Source organism: Bemisia tabaci, chromosome 2, assembly GCF_918797505.1.
Source record: "Bemisia tabaci chromosome 2, PGI_BMITA_v3".
Classification (NCBI taxonomy): domain Eukaryota; kingdom Metazoa; phylum Arthropoda; class Insecta; order Hemiptera; family Aleyrodidae; genus Bemisia; species Bemisia tabaci.
Window position 1 is genome coordinate 9567548 of NC_092794.1, and position 12487 is coordinate 9580034.

At 37.1% G+C, this 12487-nt stretch overlaps 1 protein-coding gene across 1 annotated transcript in view; it reads right to left on the reverse strand.

The window, feature by feature from the left end:
- Positions 1-201: 201 nt before the first annotated feature.
- LOC140223799 (homeobox protein cut-like) overlaps positions 202-12487 on the reverse strand; it is a 12833-nt gene continuing 547 nt past the window's right edge. Inside the window, exons 2-5 of the mRNA XM_072297290.1 lie at positions 11932-12217; positions 9139-9397; positions 7972-8417; positions 202-6362 (exon numbers count right to left, since the gene is read on the reverse strand). Of these exons, the coding sequence (XP_072153391.1) occupies positions 5202-6362; positions 7972-8417; positions 9139-9397; positions 11932-12217 (2152 nt within the window). The 3' untranslated portion in view covers positions 202-5201. The remainder of the gene's footprint in view (positions 6363-7971; positions 8418-9138; positions 9398-11931; positions 12218-12487) is intronic.

Consider the following 12487-nt stretch of genomic DNA (forward strand, 5'->3'; position numbering starts at 1 on the left):
GCACAGTCGCCTAATTAAGTGAGTGATCGGACATGGTCTCAAAAATTCACCACGGTACACCGTAGTATGTTTTATAACTACTGACTTTTTTTTAAAAAAAAAAAACAAAAAATAAAAAAAACGGCGGCTCATAAAAACAATAATATGTTTCGTGAAGCTTCGGGCAAAAATTATTTTCTAATCTCTTTTGAAAATGTGACACGATGGGATTATGGGATGGTAAAGAATCCAGATTTCTCATTTCAATAAATAATGTGCATGTATTTGAATTAACATACATACAAAATTTTAGAAGTATGAAAAAAGATTGAGATGAAGTACTTAAAACAATCAACCATATGTAAATATAAATAACAAAAACTATCAATGAATATTCTTTCTATATTTTGATTCTTATAATAATACTATTGCAGTGAGTTAACAGTTGGGTGGTAGCATTTCAAAAGTCCCTGCATCTGAGATGTGAAGAGTTCACAGGAACCTATGCCAATTTTGATTTTGAGAGAAATTTACCACCAGAACAGTAAGGAAAATGAGAATGATAGCTGATCTTAGATCAGACATTTGTAAAAATGTATGCAGGTTTTTTGGAAAAAGTCAGGATTTTGGGATATCTCTCAGACAGACATTCTAGGTTTAAATAGGAGATTCAATCAGAAGCAGATTGTTGCCAAATCATAAGTGGTTAGGTATCCAGTTTCGTTTGAAATTAGATTTGTGCAAAAATAGGGTAACTTCTTAGGGAAAGTATGAGCATCTTGGAGTTCAATAGGCTCTGCTGTCTTAGACCTCCACAACCTAAAGATGGCAAATGCTGCAGAAAAGTAGCTTGCGAGTAATAAGTAACTGCAGTCGGAACTTTTACAAATTGTCTCTTTAATGGTCATTCGCATCTTTGAGTTAGATCATTTCTCAAAGAACATCGTCAAGCGAAGTAATTTATCTTGATAACCATTTTTTAATTTCCTTCCCTTTTTTCTTTTTTTTCCTCTTGTAAATAAGTAGGTGCTCCCTCTTAAAAAAGACTTCAAAGGAAGTTTAGCGATCTCACTCTTATTTCTTTCAGCATGTTATTACGATTTTCACGTCCCTAAGTCTCCAAGAAAAATGTGGCGGAGTGAGATGTTCATATTTTCCCTATGAGGGTGTTCCACATGAAACGGAAAGATACCATGGGTTGCAGTTCGAGTACGAGGTGAAATGGTCTGGTTGCATTTAGGAACTTATCTTTTAAAAAGAGATCCATATAAAATCCGATATTTTATTTAGGTACAAAGGAGGAATATTCCACCCTAATTTAAGTTAGTTACATACTTTTAAAAATCTGCATGTAGCCTAAAGGCTTATCAAGACATGGTCGACATTGATTTATCAATTTTCTTTTCCATCATTATGTGATTTTTTGAAAGTTTGAATGTTCACTTTTTCAAAAGTAGATACTAATTTCAACCAGGAAGGCGTAATTATTAGCCTTAAAACCTCACTATTGCGATAAATGTTTATCTCCTCTGGGCTTTAGTTGACCATGATCTTGACTTTTTCCAAAACCTTTTCAGCAGGAAAAACTTAATACTTCAAATCAACAAATGTGAAACATCCAATAAAAGAAGAAAAAATATTGTAAAATCAATAAATTAAAAGAGGAAAATCTCTAAAAAATAGAAAAAAAACAAATACATTAAAAAATAATACCTAGTAAATGATAAGAGAAGAAATTAAAAATATTTATTCTAACTAGATAGGAATTTACACAAACAACAAATAAAATCTAAATGATAGTTACCTTTAATAATTTCTATATTTATGTCTTTTCTCTTCATTTTTTTCTTTTTTTGGGGGATTTTTTGTTTTTATTTTTTATTTTTACAAAATACTCTAAAGACAATGTACAAATTTAATAACATATGATTGCACTTTTTCAATTCCGCCTCTCTTATCCGCCTTTTCTACTCTTTCCTCTCTTCGTTGTGGCAGTGCAAAGAAAGAAAAAGAAATCAGAAATTTGCAGCATGCATTGTAAGTGATTTAGAACACGATTTTCTTTTAAAATAAAAGTACCTCTAAACTTTAAGTCTTCAATTTAAAGGCATTATGAATGGTTTTATGACATTTGATCTTATACTGAAACACGATAGATTTTGTTTCCATTCAGCCAAGTAAACAGAAATTTCAGATTATTTTACTTGGAAATTTGTTTTTTCTGTTTTTTGCCTACATTTTCTGCATAAAATTTGGAGAGGTGGTTAATATCACCCATGGTAAGGTGGATTTACTTTAATGAGAACTTCAGAAAAGTTAAAAAAAATTGAGAGAACTAAACAAAATAATAACACTCAAAGGAAAAAAAAGAGAAAAAAAAGAATAATAAAATGAAAGAAATAGGATAACAGGGTATAGATCACAGAGAATGTTAAAATGATAGACTCACTGGTACTAGCAGTTCTTGATACCTAATATTTAAGGGTCGAAATTACTTAAGTAAAAGGCTAAAAATGAATCTACAAATAACTGGAGTATACAAATTATAGATATGAAAAAGGTTTTTACATATTTATGTACAAATGACAGGCCCTACAAATTTACACTCTGAATATACCATCACGATAAAAATTATCTATAAGTTAATTCACTAGAACAGTACAGGGATGAATAAAAAATATACTAGGCTTCAATCACGGAGTGATAATTAAAAAGATTAGGATCAGCGGAATAACACTTCACAAGACATTTCATAAGATAGTGAAAATGAAACAATAAATACATTAACATGAGTATACATGCGTTTTATAGACAAGAGTCTTCAAAATTTTAAAACCACCGCAAAGCCGAGCAGTTTTACAATTTTAAGCTTAGATTATGTTTGGCAATCTTTTGGTATGAAAATCATAACTAATTTATGTACAATTTGGCATAAACTTAGAATCCTAGAACTAAAACGTATTCGGCTCACCGAGATAAATTCATAAGTTTGATCAAGATTCAGCAATTACCTAACAAAGGAAAGAAAAAATTGATAAATGCATCTATGTTTTGTATAGGTACATAACATTTACATACGTCACATCCTTGAACCACTGGATACACTTCGAAATTTTTGTTTATTTTACTGTACATACTTACAGAATATAGACATTCTTATTATTTGAAATTACAAAATTTAAAGCTACCTAAATGTATACCTCACCAATTTTAATAGACATAAAGAGAAACCCTTCAGCATGCCACATGTTACGGTGAGCTGCAGCTTTCTAAAGCCTTCGGTCATAGGTAATTGAATTTCTAGCATTCACCCTAAGATACTTCAAGACCTTCCAGGCTCTGCCAGTCTTGTTCACATTGATGCGTTATGAAAATCTACTCAATGCTTGAAGAGGCCATCAGACTTCACAAAGAATAGTAGACATACCGAAGTATTTTACTCAGTATTGTATGTGCTCACTTATTGACAAAACTTATTTTGTTCTTGCATATTTCTGGGAAACGGGTTCAACACTTTCAATAAAAAAAATTTAAACTTTAGGTAAATTGAGAGGCTAAGCCTTAACTTCAGGAATGCAGGCTGGTATCCATCATTTAAACCTAATTATTCATAAGTTTCAGGACTGAAAAGTTTACTTCTTGGACTGAGAATTATGTAAGTATTCATTTTTTTTTATGAAACAGCAAAACTTCAAGCAAGGTATGACGATGATATGTACTTTGCTGTCATCCCCCTGAAGATGAAATGATAGTGCCTACCTACTAGGTATGGACTAAAATCTTCAGAAACAAAAGAAATACAGCAAGATAGAAACATTATAAAGCATTGTAAACATTAAAATTGGTGAGTGAATACTCATGGTTCAGATTTTCTTTTCAGCTAGAGGGGGCTCTGTAGAATATCAGAGCTTAATAATCCATTCTAACTTTTGACTTTCTAAATTAGGACCAGCAAAATAAGACTGTACAAATGCTTGGCACTACTATAGAGATCTCTCCTTTGATTGTGTACCGTCTCCTTCACAAAATAACTCCTCACGTCGAAATTAAAAATGATATGCATTATAAGTTTTGATTTTATACACTAACTTACTGATAAAAAATTATACAAGACAAATCATTTGACAGACCAAACAAAACAAACATAAGAGCATTATAATGTCTCTGGAAGGAATCTTTTTTTCTTTTTCTTTTCAAATTGGCTGTCCAACAGTCTGAGAGCAAAATGACATTCTAAGAAAAATCTACCATCAAAGGAGACAAGAATGTTACCTAAACATAAATTTAAAGGTAGTGCCTAACTTTTTGTTTTGATTGTAAATCAAAACGTGAGATCAAAAGAAGTGCAAGAACACACCTCTAAGTGCTTTCAAAACTTCGTCACTATCATTAAATCAGACTGACTCTTCTTTTAGATCGATGTCTTCATGACACCTCATAGTGAGCAGAAAGTTTTTCATGGTGCACTTAACCATTCCTCCTTAAAGGAGGCACAGGATTTGATCTGGATGGCTGGCTCCTCTTAAATAAAATATCACATTAAAACCAAGAGACCAACTAGGTATCTCCAAATGCAGCGATAATGAAGGAACTGAATGATAGTCCTTGGTCATGGTTATAGTCATGAAGTTTCTTGAACAGAAAAGAAACAATACATAAAGGGATAGAAATGATGAGCAAAAGACAAATATAGAGCATACATTATTTTTTCATGAATCATATGCGGGGCTCGGTTTAAAATTTCCACAGTCTCCCCACTATATACCCTCTATCGTTATTTCTCATAGGTACATTTTTCTATTTTACCTCAAAAGCATTCCATATGAGACCTCACAATGAAAGTTGAATCTTCGTCTGAAGGAAATTAAACAAAGCATTTTAGCCGAATGATAGCAAACCCGTTTAAGTAATAAGTAACACCTAAGCAGTCTTTTGAAGAGAATCGTGCGAGAGAAACTGACATTATGCCAGCTAAATGATTGAACTGTTGATTTCAAAAGCAATCGAATATACTTGAACAGTCTAATTTGATTTAAATTTATGCAACTTTTTCTTCTTGTAAGAAAGCAAGTAGGATTGTAACATGCGCTTAAGGAAGAGAATCATGGACTGAAATTTTGCTACTACTGAGTAATTCGGGAGGTTTACTCATGAAATCTCTCCGAAAATGAATTCGTTGCTCTTGAAATCATCAATTCAACTTCTCACATAAATTAATCTAATTAAAATTCACTACCATTATAGTTGTCATCTTCTCTTTTAATCACAACCTCTTTATTTGATTCTTTGGTACATTCTGTTTCGCTTTTTAAGTTGTTGGTCTCGGACAGCAAATCACTTGGACTCGGGCTTTTGTCGTCCTCCGGGTCTTGATTTGAGGCTTCCTCTTCGTCAGCTGTTTCCTGCGGTTCGACACCATCCTCCTCTTTAACAGGAGTTGGCTCTACTCGGACAGTTTCGCTATCCCGATGCTCGTTGTAGTCTGTCTGCATCACACAGACCCCATTTATAATTACCTCCGACTCTTCTTGCCAATCGGGGTTTACCCATTGTGGTGCGACCGGCTTCCTCCGAGAAGAACTTCGCGCTTCTGGCAGTCGGTCCTGTGGTAATTCAGCTTCCGATTCTGCATCACTATGCTCGGAATAGCGACTTTCCTCATCATCTGAGCGGTCATGATCGTGTTCGTGTTTGATACTTAAATCTAACCCAGAGACTTGCTCATTTAGGGGTAACATGGATCGCTGCATCAAAGCAGCCAGCTCAGGATTCGGTGGGAAATAGTGCGTTGGAAATGGGATAGGTATATTTGATAGACCTAGGCGCTGACTTAACAGTATCCTAAACTGTACAGGGTCAAACCCGCTGCTACTGCCTGTTTGATTTTCTCGATTTTGATTCAGCTCTGACTGTGGTGACTGTTGTTTCAGTCGCATACGATGGTTGTGGAACCAATTGGATATAGTTCTAGAGGTTAATTGTAATTCACTGGCTAAGAATTCTATTGTGGATAAACTTGGGTATGGATCTAAGGTGTAGGCAAGTTTGAGGGCTTCCTTCTGCTCTTCTGAGAAGAGGACACGCTGCTTCTTGGCTGATGGAGGACTACAAGCACCACTATGGTAAAACTCAGATGTGTCATTGGACGATGTATCTGAGCTATTGTCTTGGTGACCACCAAGGCTGCGTCTCCGTTTATTCAATTCTCGACGCTCAGTCTTAATGGCCTGCAAACGGTCAATATTGTGAGCATCTGCTAACCACAGCTGCATGCGGATGAATGGTTCACGACCCTTAATACTCAGCATGTGCCAAGGTTTCGGTTTTGATAACAGCTCACTTACAGATCCTTGAGAAAGACCCAAAACTGCCTCTCCAAATATCTGGAAAAATTATCAATACAAAATTAGAGACATTTTCTTGACAATCATCATGAAGAAAATAAGATTTGGTGAAGATACCTAATTTGTTTCTAGTCAGTTGAGTCGGCCACAAATGCTGCCTTGGGCATACGCATAGTTGGCGCACCTACGTTGTTTGTTACTATAATTATGTTGTGAAGAAATTAATGGGACGTATCTTTAGTTTTACATTCAATCAAAAAGTTGATATAAACAAGTGTAATACAAGGCACAACATTGAGAAAAACTTGGAAATGTTTATGAGCCGCATTACAAGGAAGATGGTTATTCTTTTCTCAGCGATTCCCTGGTAAAAATTGGCGATAAGAACTGCGTTTCAAAATGAGTTCTTACAGCCGACTGAAGAAGGCGATAGAAAATCATACAGCTGGCTGTAGAAAGTGGAAAAAATCATACGGCCGGACTACACGAAGCGATAAAAAATTAAACAGCCTGGCTATAGTTCCTGTCGCCGGGCTTTACACTTTATGGCTGTTGCTTTTTCGCCATCGGCTATAAAAGGCTATAAGAAATTGTGTAGAAATTCGTGTGCTTCGTAAATCCGCAAGTTTGTTGGATCACCATGATATTTACAAAACGCACTTTATATTTTCCTTTACTACATATTTGTTTTCATCAATTAAAATGAGAATAATCCATACAGAGTGTGCAAACATTTCAAAGTCATGAGTTGAACAACGCTGACTCCACGAGATTAAATATTAGAGCCTAACACAAAGCAGACCGGCGGCGCACTGCGGCGCCTACAAACCTAACAGGGATACTTCACGCACTGCGCAATCGCGCTGGCTGCCCGCCTGCCGCGCTGGGCCGCAGCGTACCACGGCGCTTGAAGCAACTATTTCACCCCAGAGGTATTGCACAGTATGGTACGGAATTGAAGGCGCTCCAGCATATTAGGAATGGCAGGCATCCTCCAAAAGTACGGTTTTTTCCTCGCAAAATAAATCAAGATACTACGGCCCAAAAAGAGAGCGGTAGTCCAAAAACTCACTAAGTCCTAGCATTCGTAATTGGTAACGGATAGCATACACTTTATCATCAGGCTGTTGCTTAATAGCCATCAGTTATAAAAGGCTATAAGAAATTGTGTAGCCGGCTATAGAAGCTATTGGAAATCTTACAGTCGGATGTAGGTCTATGGTATTTTGGAACACAGATTCTACTGCCAATTTTTACCAAGGTTGCTTCCTGTGAAGTCGATTAAATGGAATCTTTTGTTTTTAAAAAGTCTTACGTGCTAATAGCTTATGGCTACCTACTAGAAAAGAGTAAAAAAAAATTCTGAGTTTACTTGAGCCCTTATGAAAATATTTTCAATAAACACTGGAGAAGACATCATAATCATTATGGAGATTTCTTGTTTCATTGGAGGGTCTGAATTTCGATAAAGTCTTATACATGTAAAAGCCAGCGTTGACTCACAGAGGAACTGCTTTAAGTTGGAACAGAAGAATTGATGAAAGCTGGTTGTTCCGTAGGTCATAAAAAATGTATTGTTCAGCTAATTTTCCTGTTTCTCCTCCCTAATGTCATAATACCTTTATGATTTGCTCAGAGAGAATATTACCTTTTGGCCAATGTTGTTTGCCAGAAGTGCTTCCTTGATCTTAGTTGTGATAGTTTGTGTATCAAGGTCCTGTGTAAGGGCAGCCATTTCATATACTGATGGGGTGACATGTTGGCTAAGATTTCGTAGTGCTGAGTTCATGTGCTGCTGCTGAAGTGCATTGCATTGCTGCTGAATGGCTGAGTGGCACTTTTTGATTTGCTCTTGTTGTGCATGCGATGAATAGAGTGGAGGTGGAAGGGCAGACAAAGGTGTTGGCACAGATGTACGCAAATCACGTAGATCTGGGACAAAATGGTGAGGGGTGAGACGGTCCCGATCTGGGCGATGATCAGAGGGTAGTTCCCGTTCTATCTTGTGCTGCTCAGAAACAACTAATGCTTGTGAAGTTGGAATCTTTGCACAATTAGTTGGGGGAAGAGGTTTTCCAATAGCTTGCCCCATTGCTGGAAACAATAAAAATGGAAATTAATACCTTGTGGAATAGAAGAGGAGTTGAAAATGGGATAAAATCCGTTTAACTGCAACGTAGTTCAAACAGAACTAATTTTTGTCATAGTGCATTTAAATGTTTGAACCGGTCCCAGTTTTAATTTAAGTTGTGAAATTGATAAAGTTTATATTTTTAATCAAAAAACAGTCGGAAGTATGAATATCTGTACCTAATTGCAGCGCGAAAAGTATCAAAGGTAAGTAATTGAAAATGTTGAAGCAGTTGTTGATTGTGTGATGTGAGATGTAATAATTTTTAAAAAGATTCAATAAACGATAATGGATGCATAATTTTGATGAATTTACGGATTATTCGGCTCATTTCGTCATTGTTTGACAGTGCCAGTTATTAAATATGACAGAAAAGTCGTTGATTGCCTCGCAGCAGGCACATAGAGAGCTACTGGACTCAGAAGTTGTCCATCTGATGGTGTGTTTCCACATAATAAGCAGTAAAAAACGTCTCTCAATACTCGCGCTGTAATGTTGATCCTCACTGAAGCTTCTTTTCAATGAGGCAAAATTGAATCCTACGGCTTTTACTCAGTTAGTAATTGCAAATGAACTCGATTTATCTTTATCTAATTGTATGTTAATATCCTCGTGTTGTTGATAAAAATAATTCAATATTTTTCAATCGAAGAACATGCTAAAGATTGAGAGTAAAATACTTACGAGTTGCTCCACCATATCCACCAGTGCGCATTAGCTTCTCAGGGGCAATTTTATACTGTGATGCTACTAATTTATGTACTGCATTTTCATCCTCTAGGAACATTTTCATTCTAATGAATGGCTCTCGCCCTTTTTGCGTCAACATGTGCCATGGCTTTGGTCTTGCTAGAAGATCACTGACACTGCCTTGTGACAAGCCAAGAACTGATTCGCCGAAAAGTCTTTGTGAGATCGAGAACTGACTAAGTTGTTCTTTAACCTGAAAATTAATATGTCGTCTGTTATACACTTTCATATTAAATAATAAAAAAAAATTGAAAATAATATGAATTTAAGACTCATATTCCTATGAGAGTTTTAAAATTGTTCTGCTAAATATGCTGAAACAAGTAAAAAATAACACATGCAGTCATTTCAGAAGTTTGACATTTTGCTCACGATGTATTTCTCTTTGAAATTCGATTCAACAATTTTTGGAGATTATTCAAGGTTGTGGGAATCGCTTCACATTCTATTTTGAGAAATAATTGACTCGTTTGCGTCGATAAAAATTAAATGGATGGCATGTTACTAACTCCAAGTTCCAAATCACTTAATTTTCCAAGTTTACCTTCAATGAAGAATAAATGATTCAAATAGAAAGTTGTGATCGAAAATTAAGTTATGTGGTACACTATATTTACTGCTAATCTTGGACATTACTAAAGAAGAAAATACTACAGTTGGCCTTCTTTTGCTTTTTCCGTAAAACTTATGGCTCAATTATTAGTACGTAGAAAACCCTGGTAAAAATTGGCGATAAGAGCTGCGTTTCAAAATACCATAGGAATTCTTATGGCCGGCTAAAGAAGGCTACAGAAAATCATATAGCTGGCTGTAGAATGCGGAGAAAATCATACGGCCGGGCTATACGAAGCGATGAAAAATTATGCAGCCGGGCCATAGTTCCTATCGCCGGGCTTTACACTTTATCGCCTGGCTGTTGCTTTTTCGCCATCGATTATAAAAGGCTATAAGAAATTGTGTAGAAATTCGTGTGTTTTGAAAATCACTAAGTTTGATACCGAACCACCTTAATATTTACAGAACACACATTATATTTTCCTTTAATACATATTTTTTTTCATCAATTAAAATGAGAATAATCCATACAGGATGTGCAAACATTTCAAAATCATGAGTTGAATAACGCTGACTCCACGAGATTAAATATTAGAGCCTAACACAAAGCAGAGCGGCGACGCGCTGGCGCCTACAAACCTAACAGGGATATACTTCACGCATTGCGCAACGCGTGAAGTATCTCTGTTAGGTTTGTAGGCGCTAATGCGCGTTTCGCGCTGGCTGCCCGCCCGCCGCGCCGCAGTGTGCCACGGCGCTTGAAGCAACCAATCACCCCAGAGGTATTGCACAGTATCATACGAAACTGAAGGCGCTGTAATATACGAGGGGCGTTCAATAAGTAAGTATCCCCCCTCTCTAAAATCCATTAAAATGGACCAATTTTAAAAAAACTTGGGCTCAAAATCTTCCTTAGGATATTTTGAGTTCAACGAAACAAACCGCAACAAAATCGGACCATGTGCGGCCGAACGCGAGCCGTTTGAACGCGCCGAGGTGCTCGACGCTCCCGCCAAATCCGCGAGGATTTGAAGTCCGCTACAGGAGAAGAGCTTCTCTGCCAAAGCCTTAGTCGTTCATCACTGACGAAAAATCAAAGAAATTTTTGTAGAATTCGGGGCTTACCTCACTTCTCCACATAACCAGCTCGATCCAAGCAAGTCTGATACTGAGACTAAGACTAAGAGAACAGCTTTTGGATGCCTCGTGCGTGGAAGTCTTTCAGCTGACCGCGGATGAAAGAGTGGACGGCTTGTTTGACCTCTTCCACTGATTCAAAATTAACTCCTCCGAGTTCAGATTTCAGATACGATAATAAATAGCAAACCAGACCACCATTTATTCCCGTTCCTGAAATCTGAACTTGGAGGAGTTAATTTTGAATCAGTGGAAGAGGTCAAACAAGCCGTCCACTCTTTCATCCGCGGTCAGCTGAAAGACTTCCACGCACGAGGCATCCAAAAGCTGTTCTCTTAGTCTTAGTCTCAGTATCAGACTTGCTTGGATCGAGCTGGTTTTGTGGAGAAGTGAGGTAAGCCCCGTATTCTACAAAAATTTCTTTGATTTTTCGTCAGTGATGAACGACTAAGGCTTTGGCAGAGAAGCTCTTCTCCTGTAGCGGACTTCAAATCCTCGCGGATTCGGCGGGAGCGTCGAGCACCTCGGCGCGTTCAAACGGCTCGCGTTCGGCCGCACATGGTCCGATTTTGTTGCGGTTTGTTTCGTTGAACTCAAAATATCCTAAGGAAGATTTTGAGCCCAAGTTTTTTTAAAATTGGTCCATTCTTATGGATTTTAGAGAGGGGGGATACTTACTTATTGAACGCCCCTCGTATTAGGAATGACAGGCATCCATCAAAAGTACGGAGCTTTCCTCGCAAAATAAATCAAGATACTACGGCACAAAAAGAGAGCAGTTGTCTAAAAACTCACAAAGTCTTAGCATCTGTAATTAGTAACGTTTAGCATACACTTCATCGCCTGGCTGTTGCTTAATCGTCATCGGCTATAAAAGGCTGTAAGAAATTGTGTAGCCGGCTATAAAAGCTATTGGAAATCTTACAGCCGGCCGTAGGTCTAGGGTAATTTGGAACACAGATTCTTCTGCCAATTTTTACCAGGGAACTTTTGAAACATCTTTAAGTCTGTTAAATTTAAGAAAATAGTGCTTACCTTCCGAACAATGTCTTCTGTGTTTAGATTGTTGAACTGGTCAAACTGTTGCTGCGTTATGGGTGGGAGAACAGCCTTCAAAGGACGCTGAGCAGGAGAATGATGATGAGGTGTGGGTGGTTGAGAAATGAGGGCGTTGGTGATGGATGCCATACGTTGAAGTGGACTTACTGCCGCACCAGGCGAAAAGTCTTCTGGAGGGAGAATTGAATTGCCCAAAGGTGAACTTGTTGAGCTCCCTGCCGGTGTGTGACTCCGGGTTACTAAAATTGAATTTTTAAGGCAACTGATTAGTTAGTGTAACGAGGAGAACACATTTGATGAAACAACGTAAAATGTCGATAAGAAATCAGAAATTGATTTAAATAGACGTAGCATTTCTTTTTACTAGCCATCTGAGCCGGAAAAATGGGAGGGTACCATTTTCAATTGATTTGAACAGACGTAGTATTTACCTTTTCATCAAGGGAGTAAAATATTTCTTTATGGCAAATGCTACTTGATTGAATAGGTAATTGATTTCTATACAAATGCATTTCATTTTAAGCCAAGTAAC